Source organism: Narcine bancroftii, chromosome 3 (genome assembly GCF_036971445.1).
Source record: "Narcine bancroftii isolate sNarBan1 chromosome 3, sNarBan1.hap1, whole genome shotgun sequence".
NCBI lineage: Eukaryota > Metazoa > Chordata > Chondrichthyes > Torpediniformes > Narcinidae > Narcine > Narcine bancroftii.
The window spans coordinates 195,072,499-195,092,081 of NC_091471.1; the positions used below are offsets into that span (position 1 = coordinate 195,072,499).

The window sequence follows — 19,583 nt, forward strand, 5'->3', positions numbered from 1 at the left end:
GCTACCACTAACACTGATAGGAAGGATAAACTGTATTAAAATGAACATTTTTCCAAGGATACTATACTTATTTCAGGCATTGCCAATACAACTGACAGAAAAATTCTTCAAAGAGTTAAAGAAAATAATAAGGAGATTTTTATGGAGAGGGGGGAAACCGAGGATAGCACTAGATAAATTAACAGAATGGTATAAACAAGGAGGCTTACAATTGCCAAACTTCAAAAATTATTATAGAGCTGCACAATTAAGGTACCTATCAGATTTTTATCAAACAAGGGAAAAACCAGACTGGACGAGACTAGAATTAGATAAAATAGGGGAAAAGATACCTGAACACATATTATATAAATGGGACGAAAAATTGGTACAACATAGAACTTCTCCAGTATTACACCATCTCCTCAATATATGGAAGAAGATTCATGTAGAAAGAAATAAAATAAATTATCAAATACCAAAACTAATATTGACGCAAAATAAGCTACTCCCTTTTACAATAGACAACCTTTCCTTTAGAAAATGGGAAAAAAAAGGATTAAAAGAATAGAAAATTGTTTTTCAGGAAGTAGATTCTTATCCTTTGAACAAATGAGAGATAAGTACAATATAACTGGAGATACAGCGCTGGCATATTACCAACTGAGATCCTACTTGAAAGATAAATTAGGAAGCAATTTGAGTTTACCAGAGGGAAGTAACCTTGAACGTGTGATTACAGATACAATGTTAATCAAAAGATTTATAACAAATATGTATATCAAACTGCAAGAAAAGGAGAATGAGGAAACAAATGGTAAAACTAAACAAAAATGGGAACAAGATTTAAATATAAAGATAAAAAAGGGAACATGGGAGAAATTATGTTCTGGAACGATGAGAAATACAATAAATACGAGGCTGCGTATGATACAATATAATTGGTTACACAGACTATACATTACACCGCAAAAGTTAAATAAATGGGACCCAACAGTATCTGATAGATGTTTTCGATGTAAAAAAGAAAGGGGAACAACAATTCATGCAATCTGGACATGTGAGAGAGTAGAAAAATTTTGGGATGATCTCAATCAGATATTAAATAAAATAACAGAAAACAATATACCAAAGAATCCAGAGATCTTTCTCCTAAGTAACATAAAAAATAAAGAATTTGGAATTGACTTGGAAGATGCACAAAAAAGATTTGTCAAGATAGCCCTAGCCGTAGCAAAAAAATGTATTATGTCAACCTGGAAATTGGAAGATAATTTGAAAATACAACAATGGTATATAGAAATGAATAAATGTATTCCATTAGAAAATATAACATATAGTTTAAGAAATAATATTGAAATATTCGAACAAGTATGGGAGCCTTACATTAAATACAATAGCGAAAACCTACCGGGAACAAACATTAAGTTGATGGAAGGAGAAGAAAAGAAAAGAATGGACTCAGTAGAATTTCTGGTGTATTTTTGTTGAATGACAACATTGTCTGACTGAATTAATGCAACCTAGATTGTATACCTAAAATGGATGAGAGGGGGGGGTGGGGGGGGTGGCTTGGGAGGAGGGAGGGGGGGGGGAGAAAAAGTCACTGTAAATGTGTGGAAAAGAAAAAGTGTATATCATGGCTATTGTGATTTATGGTGTGAAAAATAAAAAATTTAAAAAAAAAACAGTTCTCATTTCTACGTGGCTCAGACCCTATCAACAAGTTTGTTAACAGCATACTCTCAAAAACACATTCCAGTTCCTTTCTTAGGTCTCCAAGTTGCAATTGCCTTGCAATGCTCAGATACCATCATCTATGTGCAGGATAGGGATGGAAATCTGCATGGTCAGCTTAGACCAGGAGAAGATATTCAACCCAATATTGCTCACATACATAATGGACGTGCTCTCCAAAATGGACTTTGGGGAGAGAATCCAAAATTGGATTAAACTGCTCTACATGAACATCCTTAGCACTTTCCAAACCAATGGGTGGGAAACAGATAGCTTCTCCATCAAGTCTGGAGAAGGGTTGTCTGGTCTCTCTCCAGTCTTATTTGTGTGCTGCATCGAGCCTGTTGGGGCCAAAGCACGTACTTACCTTTGTTAGGCAGCGTCCCTGGGGACCATAGGTGGCCATGTTGCTTCTTGTGTGCATGTGCGAGTCTTCGGTTAGGGTGTGATTCCTTAGTTTTTGTTAGTCCCCTGACTGGAGTGGCGGTCAAAGCCCAAGAGGGTGAGTGAGGCTCAAATATTTTTTTATTGACTATTACCACGTATCGTTACAAGGATGTTAAGTTATTTATAGATCATATACATATAGAACATCGTTATTTATAGAACATTTAAAAAATTGCTAAAGGTCTTTTGTGTGTTAATAAATAAACCATTTAACTAATCTGGTCTTTGTGGTGAATCAATTGAAACATGTCACAAACAACAGCTCCCCCTAGCCTCCAAACAGCTTTTATGGATAGTAGTCGCTATATTTTAGTCAGCAAATAATATTATTGTAACAGAAAATAGAAAATATAGATATAAAATTATCCCTCTTTGGTTTGGAGTGATATTAAATCCAATACAGTGGCCATCTTAAAAATGCTGAGAGCAGGCTGCTGAAAGCAATCTGCATCCATTGGCCAGAGAGGGGTCCAAAGCTTCCAAATCTAGAGAAGATCCTATAGACACATTGGTAGAGACATTTTTTTGAGAATCAGTGATATTATTGATGCATGCTGTGGTGGAAACTCGCCTGTTGATAACAGCACATCTCAGCCATCAGAAGTGGTTGTGGACTCCTTTTGTGTATTTGTAGCAGTTTGAACAGAGTTTGGACATGCTATCGCTTGTCCATTGGGGACTGTTGATTTGGCTTGTGTTGCGTGTGCTTGGTGCTCAAGCTCAATGGATGTTGGATGGCGACACATAAAATGGCTGTCGCTGATAAGGCTCGATGTATTGAAGACATGTGGGTTATGAATCTCAAAGCAGAACTGAAACGATAGAATCTAGATACAAGTGGTGCCAAAGGTGTTCTCACTGCAAGACTGAAGCTTGCAAAAGAAGAGGAGGTGGCTTTGGTTGATGGGAATGAAGACTTTGTAAAACCACTGCAGAAGACATCGACAGAATGTGAAGACAGCAATTTGGAAATAGCTGAAAATGTGTCACAAATTGGAAGTGAAAAGAATTAACCAACTGGAGAAAGAGTCAAAAAAATTTTTTATAAGTTTTTATTTTTCACACTGTGAACTATATCAACCAAAATACGTACAAACGTATCTCATTAAATTTACACAGTGGTCTTTTCTCCCCTTATTTCCCCCCCCCTTCCCTCCCTCCCCTCTACCCACCCCCCTCCAATACCCATAAATATTCAACATATACAATACAATAAATCCATAAAACAATATTTTCACAGAAAGGAAAACAAACAAGAAATATGTGTCATCTATTCATTACACACTGAATCTAGTCATTTTGTCTTCTTATCATTTTCATTCTCATTTTAGGGGATGGAGGTCATATGCAAGCTCTCTCTGATATGTTCCATATATGGTTCCCAAATTTGTTCAAACATTGTGACTTTATTTTTTAAATTATATGTTATTTTTTTCTAATGGAATACATTTATTCAATTCCATGTACCATTGCTGTATACTCATGCTCTCTTCCATTTTCCAAGTTGACATTATACATTTTTTTGCTATCGCTAAAGCTGTCATAATGATTTTTTTTTTTGCTCTTTATCCAATTTGAGGAAATTCTCTACTTATGTTACTTAAAAGAAATATCTCTGGGTTTTTTGATATGTTATTTTTTGTAATTTTATTTAGTCTCTGATTTAATTCTTCCCAAAACGTTCTTGCATACATCTCTTTTCCACCTCCATCCCCCTTTTCCCCATTTTAATCTCTTAGTTTCCTCTTATTACACTTAATATACGACAACACATTTAAGACATAAAGTACCCCCGCAGTTCCCACATCCACTAATACCTTAACCCCAAAGTTCCCCCCCTCTCTGTTTCCCCATACCCCTTGTTGGGCAACCACAACTCCCCTTTTCATTTGGGTTGCGATCTTGTTCGCAGCGTCAACTGATTTTGCAGTGACGGTTATTCCCCCTCCAACCTGCCCTCTCCAGAAAACACTTTTTTTTTTAAAAACACATATAACAAAGCTCTCTTTTTTTTCCCCTTACTCCCTTCCTTTCCTTCCCTTGTCTTTTCTCTCTTTAGTTCTTTACATATACATTGTTTTTGCATCTTTATATATACTTTATCACCGTTCTTCATTCTTGTTACATCTCTTCATCTCTTCTCCTGTCCTGCAAACGTTCTGCAAATTCTTGTGCTTTCTCTGGATCTGAGAACAGTCTGTTTTGCTCCCTGGGTATAAATATTTTAAGCACGGCTGGATGTCTTAATATGAATTTGTAACCTTTTTTCCAAAAAAATTGATTTCGCTGTATTAAATTCCTTCCTCCTCTTTAAGAGTTCAAAACTTATGTCTGGGTAAAAAAATATTTTTTGACCCTTGTATTCCAATGGTTTATGATCTTCTCTAATTTTATTCCTTGCCCGTTCCAGTATATTTTCTCATCGTATATCTCAAGAATTTTACTAAGATGAATCTTGGTTTTTGATGTGCCTGTGGGTTTGGAGCTAATGCTCTGTTTGCCCTTTCTATTTCCATTTCTTCCTGCATTTCTGTCATTCCCAGGACCTTCGGGATCCATCCTTTTATAAATTCCTTCATGTCTGTGCCTTCTTCACCTTCCTTCAGGCCCACTATTTTTATGTTGTTTCGCCTACTATAATTTTCCAACATCTCAATTTTCTGAGATAACAACCCTTGTGTCTCTTTAATTTTTTTGTCGCTTTCTTCCAATTTTTCTCTTAAGTCATTCACTTCCATTTCTACAGCCGTTTCCCGCTCTTCCACACTCTCTACTCTTTTCCCTATTTCTGTCATTACCAGTTCTAACCTTTGCATTTTATCTTCTGTTCTTTTCATTTTCCTTTTAATTGCATTAAACTCTAATGACAACCATTCTTTTACTGATCTCATTTGTTCTTCAAAAAAGACTTTATCTATATTCTGTTCATCAGTTTTACCTTTTATTTCTCTGTCCATCAGTTTTACCTTCTATTTCTCTGTGAAGATCTTGGTCTTCTTCCTCTTCTTCTGTGTCTGTATCTGTGTTTGTGTCTTCTTCTCTTCTTTGTGTCTGTGTCTCGTCTGTTATTCCTGATGAGCTACTTGCATCTCTTTGCTGGGCCTCTTGTTGCTGTTCCTCCCCTCTTGTGCTGCTCGTCTGTTGTGCCTCTTGACGTTGGTCTTCTTGTTGATCTTTCCTCCGTCTGTCTTCCACGTCTGTTTCGTCGCACCCTTTTCTGCTGTTTTCCTTATCCTCCAGCTGAGAGCCCTGGTGTCAGGCGTCTCTCAGCTGCTTGGTCTATGACAACCCGGTCCTCTGCTGAGCCTCCCTCCTGCCGGTGTCCTCTTTCTCCTCTGATTCCGCACTGCGCATTTTTGTTTGGCTCCAAGAGCCATTTTTGTATTGTACCGGCTGGTGGGTCGCGACTCTGCAGGGCAGGTACTGACCTCGAGGGTCGGGTGCTCCTCATCACCACAGCGTCCTGTTCCTTCCTGCAGGTAAGGCCTTCTTCCTTCTTCTCCGGTGACTTTTTCTACTTCTTTTTTTCCAGCTGTTCTTACTTTCTCCTTCTTGGAAGCCATCTTCTTTCTCTTCTCTGTATCTTTATCTTCTATTTCTTGTACTTTATTTCTGTTATGCTTTGCTTTTTCCTGACTTTTTTTTCTATTTTCCTGGAGAGGGCTGGTTTTCCCGACCAGCCACTACTCCATCACGTGACTCCCCCGAGAAAGAGTCAAATATTGAGGAAACATCTGATATGCAAGATGAAATTCAACCACATGACATTGGGTCAAATGCTGGAAGCAGGAGAAGCAAACAAAGTTCTTCTGGAACTAGTACAACATCTGCACGCTTAAAGGCTCAGGCTGAAGTGGCTGTTCTCTCCAATGTTAATATGGAGTCTGTTTGCTATCAGTTGAAGAACTGAATTTGAACATTGAACTTTGAGAGTGAATTCTGTGGACTGTGCTTTTGGTCTGACTTACTTGACCAGAATGACTAGGGCTTTTGGGGATTTTTTTTTCCTTTTGACTCACGAGCACAGATTGAAAAGGTTTGGATTTTTTCCCCCCACATACACACTTTTTAATAAATAATCTCTGTATAGTTACTATTAGAGGCATATAGTGGAGTTAATTTGGGCAAAATATCGTATTGTTAGTAGTTATTAATAAATATAGAGTTAAAATTTAACTCTTTTGTATTGTGTCCTCTATTGTTGCTAACTTGGGGCATAACTTGAATGCTTGATATTTGAGAATGGTACAGCAAAGATAAAAAGCATTCAAATATGAAATGCTTTACCAAAAGTGGTTACTGTGGCAAAAATAAGGGACCAAAACATACTGACAGTAGCACACTATTTGCATTTCCCACCGACACACCAACTTTGGTTTTATCTTTCAAAATCTGTTGATGTTGGTTGATTTGTTGCCTGAAGTGGAGTTTTGGACAGTTTAATCTTGTTAAATGAAGAAGGATAAACATGCCTAGGAAATGAGAAAGATTGTAAAGAGTTGGAACAGTAACAAAGCCTTGCTTGATCTCAGTAGAAGAGGGATTGTACTTGTTGAATAGAATATTTGTAGAATAAGTTAAAAAAAACCAGATCCATTTAACTGAGAAGAATTCTAAACAGTCCTTCTCCAATGACATAATCAAAGGTTTTGGTAAGGTTGAGAAAAAAACTACTTTTAATCGCTGCTGCTATTCTGCACATTTCTTGGAATGGTGAGGATAATGAACATAATACATCTTTTTTTTTAATTTTTTATTTTTCACACCATAAATCACATTAGCCATGATATACACTATTTCTTTTTCACACATCTACAGTGACTTTTTCTCCCCCCCCCTCCCTCCTCCCAAGCCACCCCCCCAACCACCCCCCCTCTCATCCATTTTAGGTATACAATCTAGGTTGCATTAAGCCAGTCAGACAATGTTGTCATTCAACAAAAATACACCAGAAATTCTACTGAGTCCATTCTTTTCTTTCCTTCTCCTTCCATCAACTTAGGTAATGTTTGTCCCCGGTAGGTTTTCGCTATTGTATTTAATGTAAGGCTCCCATACTTGTTCGAATATTTCAATATTATTTCTTAACCTATATGTTATTTTTTTCTAATTTGGTTATGTATTCCATTAATATTTAAAGTCATATAGTTCAGCGTAGCCCTTTTATATTTTGTTTATCTTCTCTTTCCGTTTTTCCATCATTACCTTTCCTCCTTTTCCATTTCTGTTTTCTTATTTTCAACTCTTTATAAGACAACATTCCTACAACATCCAACATTTTCCTTATTCTCCTATTTCTATCTTATTTATCCCCAATCTCCCCTTCCCCTCCTGAGTTGTCCTTTATCCCTTGTCGGACAACCACATCTCCCCTCTCCATTTGGATTTGCGAATCCACTCGCAAGCGTCAACTGATTTTGCAGTGACCGCTATTTTCCCCCACCCCGCCCCCCCCAAGAAAAGATTTCACTTTTCATATGTCACAAAGGTCACTCTTTTAATTCCCTCCTTATTCTCTCTATTCCATTACCTTCCCTTATTAATTCTTGTCTATACTATCTATATTTTCCTCTAAGTACAGATACATTCACATATGCACATTGTCTCTATTCACTTTTATACCTCTTTACCCGCATACATATCAATCATGATCATTTTTACTCTCATTACCCGTCTTCATCCCTCAGTCTATTTTTGTCTTTACCCACATACATATCAATCGTGATCATTTTTATGAACATAATACATCTTGTTAGCATCCCTTCCTGAAACAGCACCTCATTAACTGGATTCCAATGAGGACTGTGATTGCCGACTGGAGTTTTTCCACCTTCTCTATTGTTACTGAGGCCAAATGTCATAGCCCATAATTGACACAGTATAGATTTACATTTTTATTGTCTAACTGCTACTGATTCACTGTGAATCGACTGGTGACAGGTACTCTGTGTTAAACATTTTTACAAGGCTTCTGACCTTTCTGCAAGGTGCTCACTCTAAGGTCAATGAGAAGTTTTGTTTACCTAAGACAACAGATGGGAGCAGGAGACTAACTCTTATTGTTTGCTGGAGAAGGTGGGGATTTTGTGGTAAGTGAGAGAGTCACATGGGCTTTTTAGCAGTTGGAAGATGAAGAGAGAGACTGAACAGTTACAGCTGAAACAAGCAGGGAAAGCTTGTTGGAATTGAAACAGAAAGCTCCAGAGTGGCAGATGACTGGAAGTGCTATCTGTCTGATGTTTCTCTTGGAATAAGGGGAACAGAAAGGAACTCTGTGATATCCTGAAAGAAAGAGGTTATCATCTGGAGAACCCTGATGGGGCAAGTTTTATCAGCATGACATTGAGGTGACTAATGTGGAAATCCCGGAGCAACAATTCTCTCTCTGCAAACCCTATGAGAACCTTCCTGAGCGGTAAACATTTACTTTTTGAGCACCAAACACTGGTGAACTTTATACATGTTAAATTCTGTGCACAGTATAAGAATTGTCTGCACCAGTGAACTTGGAAGAATGAGAAGTGAGATTGAACTGTGAGCCAAAGAACTTTTCTTAAATTTACACACACATCATACACGTGTGCTTAGAATTAGAAGGGGGTTAAGTTGGGTTTAGTTAAGTTAATAGAGATAAGTTAAAGTTTGATTCTGTTTTCATGTTTAAAGTTAATTAAAAACAACTTTTGTTTAAGTAACCATTTGTCGTGGTGAATATCTATTACTGCTGGGTTTTGGGGTCCTTTGGGCTCATAACAACATTAAAAACCCCAGAAAAGAATGGCAGATTTCCTTCCGTAAAGGATTTGGTGGTTTTGTGGTCATCGTACTTACGTTTCAATCCAGATTTTTTTTTTTTTTTTTAAACTGAATTTAAATACCCTAGTTGTGAATTATTAGCTTAAAAAGTAAACCCCTATGTTTCTGTTCCTTCAGCTAGCAATTGGTCCTTGTAAATGAGGCTCCAAATTTACTTAAAATGGCATCTAGAGATTGCCAAATTATATTTAATTTGTAATTATAAATTATCACTGTTAAGTTTGATAATCACAGCACTCTTTTATCAAGTGATAGTACTTGACTACAAATAACTTTTCATTACTACATTTGGAGTTTCCCATGTAATTTAGGATCATAAGAAATGCAAGTGAAGGAAATAAGGTCTTGCAAACCTGATTTGCTATTCAGTACAATCTTGGCAGTTTTCTAACTCTATATTTTTAATCCCAGTTTTGTATCCTTGGATTTCTTTAGTCTACAAAAAAAAATACCTGTTATAACTGATGTGAAGACTTCTTTGTAATGTGCAGGACTGAGGAAGGTAACTGGGATGATTACTTGTCTCTTAAGAGTTTTTGTTCCTTGTGCTCTTTCAGCTCTAGGGAAGTTCAATTCTGTCAGTGAGGCACTCTGCATGAAAAAAAGACAACACAACATTCAGAATGAAATCACTGTGTATTTTTTTCCTGAAATGCCTAGAATGTCCTTTTTAACATGCTCATGATCACAGTGTATAAAGAAAAGTGATGAATCAACATACAGGAGGGAGATTGGAAACTTGGTTGAATGGCGCACCTTGCACTCAATGCTTTCTTCACAATGCCATTCATGTGTTGAATGAAAGAAAGGTCCTCTGAAATGTGCTCACCTCCTCCACCTCTGATCCGCCAATGATCACTGGATTGTATACCTCAATCAGCTCTTTGGTTTTGGTGATTTTGATTGAGAGGTTGCTGTTAGTACACTATTCAGCCAAGTTTTCAAATCTCCCTCCTGTATGATGACTCATGGCTCCCTTTTATACAACCCACTAGAGCTGACTATTATCAGCAAATTTGAAGACAGTGTTACTGTTGCACCAAGCCACACATCATAGGTGTAAAGAATAAAGGAGGAGAATCCTAGCGAAGATTTTGCCTGCAATGGAGAGCAGCGTGATTCCCCTGTAGTTTGAGCAGTCTGATTTCTCGCCTTTGTTTTTGTACAGGGTGATGATGGTGGCATCACGAAGGTCCTGAGGCAGTTTTCCTTGGTCCCAACAAAGCTTGAAAAACTCATGCAGTTTGGCATGCAGAGTTTTGCCGCCAGCCTTCCAGACCTCTGGGGGGACCTCCTAAATAGAATAATACCTAGTGTCACCGAGAATATTCTCCCAGAATCACAGTGCGGCTTTCGCGCAAACAGAGGAACTACTGACATGGTCTTTGCCCTCAGACAGCTCCAAGAAAAGTGCAGAGAACAAAACAAAGGACTCTACATCACCTTTGTTGACCTCACCAAAGCCTTCGACACCGTGAGCAGGAAAGGGCTTTGGCAAATACTAGAGTGCATCGGATGTCCCCCAAAGTTCCTCAACATGATTATCCAACTGCCCGAAAACCAACAAGGTCGGGTCAGATACAGCAATGAGCTCTCTGAACCCTTCTCCATTAACAATGGCGTGAAGCAAGGCTGTGTTCTCGCACCAACCCTCTTTTCAATCTTCTTCAGCATGATGCTGAACCAAGCCATGAAAGACCTCAACAATGAAGACGCTGTTTACATCCGGTACCGCACGGATGGCAGTCTCTTCAATCTGAGGCGCCTGCAAGCTCACACCAAGACACAAGAGAAACTTGTCCGTGAACTACTCTTTGCAGACGATGCCGCTTTAGTTGCCCATTCAGAGCCAGCTCTTCAGCGATTGATGTCCTGTTTTGCGGAAACTGCCAAAATATTTGGCCTGGAAGTCAGCCTCAAGAAAACTGAGGTCCTCCATCAGTCAGCACCCCACCATGACTACCAGCCCCCCTACATCTCCATCGGGCACACAAAACTCAAAACGGTCAACCAGTTTACCTATCTCGGCTGCACCATTTCATCAGATGCAAGGATCGACAATGAGATAGACAACAGACTCGCCAAGGCAAATAGCGCCTTTGGAAGACTACACAAAAGAGTCTGGAAAAACAACCAACTGAAAAACCTCACAAAGATAAGCGTATACAGAGCCGTTGTCATACCCCTGTTCGGCTCCGAATCATGGGTCCTCTACCGGCATCACCTACGGCTCCTAGAACGCTTCCACCAGCGTTGTCTCCGCTCCATCCTCAACATTCATTGGAGCGCTTTCATCCCTAACGTCGAAGTACTCGAGATGGCAGAGGGCAACAGCATCGAGTCCACGCTGCTGAAGATCCAGCTGCGCTGGGTGGGTCACGTCTCCAGAATGGAGGACCATCGCCTTCCCAAGATCGTGTTATATGGCGAGCTCTCCACTGGCCACCGTGTCAGAGGTGCACCAAAGAAAAGGTACAAGGACTGCCTAAAGAAATCTCTTGGTGTCTGCCACATTGACCACCGCCAGTGGGCTTATATCGCCTCAAACCGTGCACCTTGGCGCCTCACAGTTTGGCGGGCAGCAACCTCCTTTGAAGAAGACCGCAGAGCCCACCTCACTGACAAAAGGCAAAGGAGGAAAAACCCAACACCCAACCCCAACCAACCAATTTTCCCCTGCAACCACTGCAACCGTGTCTGCCTGTCCCGCATCGGACTTGTCAGCCACAAACGAGCCTGCAGCTGACGTGGACATTTACCCCCTCCATAAATCTTCGTCCGCGAAGCCAAGCCAAAGAAGAAAGAATAAAGCAAGGGGCTAAGAATGAAGCCCTGTGGTTCTCCAGTACTGATGGTGATTGCAAAGGAGATGTACTTACCAATCCACATTGATTTTGATCTTGTGGTGAGGAAATCCAAGATCTAATTATGCAGTGGGGCATTGAGACTCAGGTTTGATAGCTAGTCTTAAGTGTATGATGGTGGCGAATGCCAAACTGCAGTCAATAAAGAGTCTTCCTTATCTTGGTGTAGCAATGATCAAGGGTGCTAACATCTCTGGTATAGCAGGCTACGTGCTGATGGTAATTGGATAGAGTTTTCTTGAGACAGGCCCGGTTAAAGTCACCGACTATGATTTGTAGTGCATCGAGATGGGCTGTCTCTGGTTTACTGACCACATCAGGTAGTTCTGCCAGTGAGAATCACTGACTAGAACTCTTGAGGTAGATAGAGGTGCTTAATCGAGATTTGCTCTAAGGCAGTGGAGCAGGAGGTTGACATAATCCCAATGTCAGTGCACCAGCAGTAATTAACTAAAAAGCATACACAGCCTACTCTGCCAGAATTTGAGTTCCAATCCAGTCTGTGAATGGTGAAACCCCCTCTGGTCGGATCGTGGCATCCGTTGTGTTCCCCATTGGCCCGGTCTTGGTGAAGCAGACAACTGAGATTTGTCTCACCTGTCTCTGATAAAGCAGCCTTGCCCCGAGATCATCAATTTTATTTTCTCCTGCCTAGGCTGGACTAATAATGAATGGTGAACAAGATACAAATTTTAAAATTGTTTTGGAAATATCTGTGGAGCACTTGTAGATAAAAATAGTCAACAGGAAAGGACAAGAAAAATTGGACTAGAGAATAAAAGACTGGCTAAGAAAAAGTATATTTGATGAGACTCTGAAGCCCATGGAATAGAAGGGCCCGTAGCAAAATCTGAACATTCTGACAGAGATTAACTGATTGTTAGATACGAAAGGAATCATTGATAATGGGCTTCGGGCAGGAAAATGGCATTGAGATAAAGAATCAGTTATGGTATTGCTGAAGGAGTTTCTCCTTCTATTTCTTGCGTGTATTTTCAAGCTCATGTCTTGCTCTCATTTATTGTGGTCTTCCTTTTCTTGGACCTTAACCATGCCCAGATCTGTGCTCTTGTTGCCTTACTGCTCATATTGTAAGAGGACTGGAGTTCTCCAATGTACTAACTTTCCCCAAATTTGCCTCCGAAAACTCTCTTCTATATTATTGTAGATTATAACAAAACCAACAATCTTCATTCATTCAATCTTCACATTTCTTCGCCAAAAATCCCATACACAATAAAAAAGATTTTTTTTTAAATACACAAAATCTACTGTGCATCTTTACAAAATGCAGATGCAACAATTCGTTAGATTCATTCAAGAACATATTGACCAGAGGATATAGAACTATAAAGAAAGAGGGGAATAATACAAAGAATGTCAGAAAAATAAAGTCAAATAACGATACAAATAAGAATAAAATTACTGTAACAGATTATTACAGGATGAGGAAGTTGTATCCAATCCACTGAAGAACTCCTTAAGTAAAAATGTTACAGAGATATCAAACATTATCACTTACGTTTGAATCTTTCCTGCTGAGAACATGATTTGTTTTGCTTAGTGCACTATATCCTTTATACGTGGAACTGATGTTTGGTGTAGAACAGGTTTCATTTACTACAAATATATTTCCATGCTGTTTGACCAGTTTGTCTTTTATTAACTGAACTGAAGAGGAATCTTTTATATTTTCCTGCATCTTAAGCATTTTTTCAAATCCTTTCTCATACACAGGATCCTCTTCACTATAGACATCATGATTCAGAAAAGTTGGATTGGTTGGTGCTGAAATTTGATACTTCAACCATTTGCTAGGCCTTAATGCTGAATTAAGATCCATTGGCTTTGAATATTCTTGGATTTGTGCATCAGTGCATTCAGAAATATTACAGTTTTGAGACCAGAGCCTCTTTTCTGAAGATTCACACAAACCTTCTCGTTGACTGTTCACTGAATAAATAGTTGACCACTGAGGGTTGGGTTCAACACTTGAAAGTTTAGCAAAGTTAGAAGGAAGAGCCTGGTTGATGCACTTATCTGTAGCTGGCAAAGTAACAAGTGGACTTCTTAGTCTTAAAACTGATTGAATTCTCGACTCTTCATCCTTCAATAAACTATCTGCTCTTTCATTACCTGCAAAGCATAAGAATGTGGAAATAAGGTAACCTACAGGGACATTATACAATGTGAATATCGTTAATATCTGTCACTGACTAGATACGTAAAATAATTCTTGCATAATTACTCACTATTTATTTCTTTCCATAACCCATGTCTTCATCATTATCCTCTTCCCTTACCTTCATACAATGCACCAGGAACTCTTGAATACCATGTCACCAAGTTATAAATCATATACAGTACTCAATTCCTTTTGCTGATAAAACACAGGATTCTGTTGACACCACGATTCAGTGAAAAACCACTCCAATGCTGGAGAAACTAAGCAGGTCAAACAATGCCTTTATATAGCAAAGGTCACCAACATTTTGGGCTTGAGTCCTTCATCAAAGTGTGGGGGAACATGAGAGATGTCCGAACAAAAGAGGGATAAGGGGGTGGTAAGGGTGGGAGATGATGGGGGGGGCGAGAGGACCGCAGGAAGAGGGGGAAGATGTCTAGGCTAGGTGGAGAGAGAAAGAAGAAAGAAAATAGGAACTGGTATGACTAGTTAAAGGGGGCAGGAAGGGGGGGTGGGGGAGGGAAAGGAAAGCAAGCTGAAGAGTGGAATGCAGTTCATGCCCTGGGGTTGGAGAGTGCCCACACAAAAAATTAGTTGTTGTTCCTCCACCCACGATGAGCTTATCAATTACATCAATTTCGCAGCCAATTTCCACCCTGACTTCAAACTTATCAGGTCCATCTCCAATGACACACTCCCTTTTCTAGATTTCTCAGTCTCCATCTCAGGAGACAGACTCTCCACTGACATTTATCACAAACCCTCTAAATCCCACAACTACCTAGACTACACATCCTCACACCCTGTCCCCTCCAAGATCTCCATCCCTTCTCGCAATTTCTCCACCTCTGCCGCATCTGCTCCCAAGATGAGGACTTCCAGTCCAGAGTCTTTGAAATCTCTGCGTTCTTCCACAAACGTGGCTTCCCCTCCACCACTATTATCTTGGCTCTCACCCACATTTCCTCCATTCCCTGCTCATCTGCCCTAGCTTCCCCTGCCCCTAGAAACAATAAACACAGAATCCCCCTGGTCCTCACCTACCACCCCACCAGCCTCCACATCCACACATTATCTGCTGGAATTTCTACAGGTAAGTACGTACTACAAGACCCAACCAACAGACATATTTTTCCTTCTCCTCCCCTCTCAGCCTTCCATAGGGACCGCTCCCTCCGTGACACTCTTGTGCACTCTTTGCTCCCGACCCCAACACCTTCCACCTTGTAATACCTGCACCCACACTTTCTCCCTCACCACATTCCGAGGTCCCAAACAGACCTTTCAGCTGAAGCAACACTTCACCTGTACCTCCAAAGAATTCATTTACTGCATCCGGTGCACCCTCTGTGGCCTTTTCCACATTGGAGAGACCAATCACAGATTAGGAGATCACCTCGCCCAGCACCTCCTCTCCATCCGCAACAAAAGCGACCTCCCCATAGCCAACCATTTCAATTCTGAGTCACACTCTCAGGCTCATATATCTGTCCATGGTCTGTCACACTACCCCACCCTGACCACCTGCAGATTAGAGGAACAACACCTCATTTTTCGTCTGGGTACTCTCCAATCCCAGGGCATGAACATGGAGTTCACTCCTTTCCACTAATCAGCTTGCCTTTCTCCCCCCCCCCCCCACCTTTAACTAGTCATTCCAGTTCCTACTTCCTTTCCCCTCCTTCCTGTGGTCCTTCTTCCCCCCCCCCCCCCCACCTATCATCTCCCACCTTCACCACCCCTCTTCCCCCTTTTGTTCAGACATCTCTCATGTTCCCCCACACCTTGATGAAGGGCTCAAGCCCGAAATGTTGGAGATGTACCTTTACCTTTGCTACATAAAGGCACTGTTTGACCTGCTGAGTTTCTCTAGCATTGGTGTGTTTTTTATCAATTCCTTTTGCTGCTCTCCTCACCTCCCATACTTAGCCAATATACTCCTCCATTCCAGTTCAGAACAAGACAAATTTCTTTCCCATTACTCATCTTAATCTATCAAACTAGTAATCTCCCAAACTCCCTTCTGGAAAATTGGCATTATAAATTACACTGTCTCTTGACAAACTGTTGTAATCAACACCTCATCATTTTACTACTCAAAATCCCTGTCTCTATCCTTGAATCCTCGCACTGAATCTCAATTTCCTTTTCCACCTGAAGTTCATGATTCTGCCATTACCCAAATCTGAGCCCCTTGCGTCCATAACATCCATTTCAAATATCCCTAATTAGGTTTCTCTCTCCTAGCGTTAGAAAAATCCTTACCAAAGTCTAACAACAACCGCCCAACATATCAATGCAGTTACTTAAGTGTGTGTGAAAATGTCAATCTTTATTTCTTGGAAACTTATGATATAGGGAGATTAATAGGCCTTGCTGGTCTGTCCTGGCTACAAATGAACTTTTACATTTATAACACCAAATCTGTAGCCCTCTAAGTCACAACTCGTGAAGTGCACATTAAAGTAAAATTTAAATTTGATTAGAGTTTCTGCCTTTGCCATCCTCTGAGTGAAATCATTTTTTTCCTCACTTCCCCACTAATACTTAAATCTTTTGGCTCACATTATTGTTATTGTTTTGCTCCATTTTGATTTTTGTAAAGAAATGGTTTTTAATCAAGATACTCAGAATTCCTTTGAATGGTGAGCTAATAGTTTTTTTTAAAACCTAGCATAAACACCAGGGGTCTCTCTTCATTCCATCATTTAACATTAAATCGGTGTGACAGTTATTATAAAAAGTCCTACATTCTCACCAAACTGTTCTCATTTATTTTCAACTCAAGATATTAAAATGTAGAAACCAAGACAAAATTTCATGTGCTTTTGATGTCACAAAAAAACTCAATAAAATCTGAATATTAAGTGAATATCTGGTGATTGCAGTTTCCCTATGAATTTTTTCCACACAAAATTCATAATAATAATAGACTGTGGGCTTTTCAGATAAATCAAATGGTCATCTGCCATTGGATAAACAACCATCAATCATCCCTTGCCCTGCATTTGCAGAATGGAACATGATCAAGGGAACAATGATGATCATCTCCAATTGAATGCATTGGGATAGACTTGCACAATTAGGAAAATGTCACATCAGTTCCATTTTCAGGTAGTCACCTTCCCAGCCCAAAATTAAATATCTCTATGATTGTTTTTTTTTTAAAAAGCACATGAAATAATTTAAAAAAATAAATAAATACAGCATTCTTAATAACATTTCTATTGTGCTATCTTTGTTTAATATCACCAAAGTAAATATTTAACAGTCAAGAGTATTTTGAAAAGGTGTTAAAAATAAATGGAATCAGATCAACAAAAGCTGCCAGTCCTGATGGACAGAATGATCCAAGCAGCTCATTAATATTGTTTGTGTGTCCAGGTTGGGAAAACACACACTAGTGTCAAATTCTGCACTTAGATCAGGGGCGCCCACAAATGCTTTTGATTGAGGGCCGCTACATCCAGAAAAATATAAGGAATAATGGGCCAAACAATATTAAGCCTGGCAGTTTTCAACCAGTTACATTGCAAAAGAAAAAAAGGTTTTTAGACCAGAAAACCCCCTGTTCCATCAAAAATTAATTTCTATCAAAATAATTACACAACACGACTGACAGTTTAACTACTGACATTATGGCTGTTTGGGGCACGGTTAGTGTATCAGTTAGCGCAATGCCTTTACAGCGTCAGCACCGGGGTTCGAATCCCACGCTCTGTAAAGAGTTTGTATGTTCCCCCTGTGTCTGTGTGGGTTTTCCTTGGGGACTCCAGTTTCTTCCCACTGTTTGAAACATACCTGGAGAATAGGTCAACTGGGTGTAAATTGGGCGGAACAGGCTTGAGGGACAAAATGCCAGTTACTGTGCTATATGTTTTTTTTTAATTGATGTGCTCACATATTACAGTAGGCATTTCTATATCTGCTGCTCTTAAATTAAATTAAATGAATAAAATAAAAATCCTTCAAACTCTCATTTAAAAAGCAATGCAAAATAAAAAGCTGGGTGCAAAATAAGAACGGATGAAAAGATCAAGAAAGGAACAAAACATTCCTCTATAACTCTCAGTGAATGTGTCCACCTTAATGATTATGATGCAATGTGTAAATCTATTAAAGTGAACAGATTCTTTGCAAATCATTTCCTCTTAACTTCTGTGAAAAAGTATTTATTTTCCCATCTTGTCTGAAATTTTCAGCACCACCCTTGCTGTTCTCCCTCTTTTTGGATTCTTTCAGGTTTAATCAACTGAGGTAAACATTTTATTTTAACTAAGGTAAAGTTCTACTTAAAAGACAGGATTTTAGAGAATTCATTGAGTGACAAATTAAGATGTACTTTGAAATAAATACAGAATCAGTGAAAGATAAATTTATACTATGGGATGCAATGAAAGCCTTCATCAGAGGGCAGATAATAAGTTATGTAACTAAGATGAAGAAGGACTACAATCGGGAAATAGAACAGCTGGAAAGGGAAATAGCAAGTACAGAAAAAGAATTAGCAACAAGGGAAGATACGACAAAAAGAAGAGAATTGGCAGACAAAAAATAAAATATGAAACACCACAAACGTACAAGGTGAAGAAGAACATAATGAAGACAAAACAGAAGTATTATGAGCGAGGAGAAAAAACGCACAAAATACTAGCTTGGCAGCTTAAAACAGAACAAACTAAAAGAACGGTATTGGCATCAAGGAAAAAGGACAAACAAATTACATATAACCCAACTGAGATCAATGAAAACTTCAAGGAATTCTACGAGCAATTATATCGAACTGAGAACAAAGGGAATGAAGACAAAATAGATGAGTTTCTAGCTAAAATTGAACTACTGAAATTGCAAGAAGAGGAGCAAAACAAATTTATAAAATCATTTGAAATAGAGGAAATACAGGATATATTAAAAAAAAACTACCGAACAATAAAACGTCTGGAGAGGATGGACCCCCAATAGAATTTTATAAAACATTTAAAGACTTATTAATTCCTCCTCTCCTGGAAGTAATGAACCAGATTGAAGAAACACAAAACATGCCAGATTCATGCAAAACTAAGGTAAAGTTTTCATCAATGAGTAATTTTACAGTGGCCAGTTGAGTAGTTGTTCAAAGTGGCAGCGACGTCTAGTGTTGGAAGTACAAAGTACATACGGTGCAATTTATTGTTCAAGACTGTGTTCTAATAGGCCATATTCAATTTTATTTTTAAATTTCACTCTGGGCCACTTAAAAATGGGCAAAGGGCCACATTTGGCCCAGGAGCCATAGTTTGGCCACCCTGACTTAGATTGTCATAATGCTGATAGAGGCAACATCGAAGAATTAGATAGGTTGTCTAACTATCATGTACATCTTATAACAAGTGTAAGAACTCACTTTATATTTGGAGGAGTTTGATTGGGTGAATGAAATACTATTTGTTCATGTAGACCCTTAAGGGCCTCAAATTTTCTTGAGACCACAACAGATTTGCATCATATAGCTTATGCGTATTATAAACTTAATTATATACTTTTATATTAATTGTATTTGTTTTTTGTAAACAATA

At 39.1% G+C, this 19,583-nt stretch overlaps 1 protein-coding gene across 2 annotated transcripts in view; it reads right to left on the reverse strand.

Moving 5' to 3' along the window:
* LOC138757984 (5'-3' DNA helicase ZGRF1-like) overlaps window positions 1-19,583 on the reverse strand; it is a 148,338-nt gene that overhangs the window by 83,654 nt on the left and 45,101 nt on the right. For both annotated transcript variants that reach the window (XM_069926200.1, XM_069926199.1), the window contains 2 exons: window positions 13,366-13,979; window positions 9,432-9,570 (listed from right to left, as the gene is read on the reverse strand). In XM_069926200.1, coding sequence (XP_069782301.1) covers window positions 9,432-9,570; window positions 13,366-13,979 — 753 coding nt within the window. The remainder of the gene's footprint in view (window positions 1-9,431; window positions 9,571-13,365; window positions 13,980-19,583) is intronic.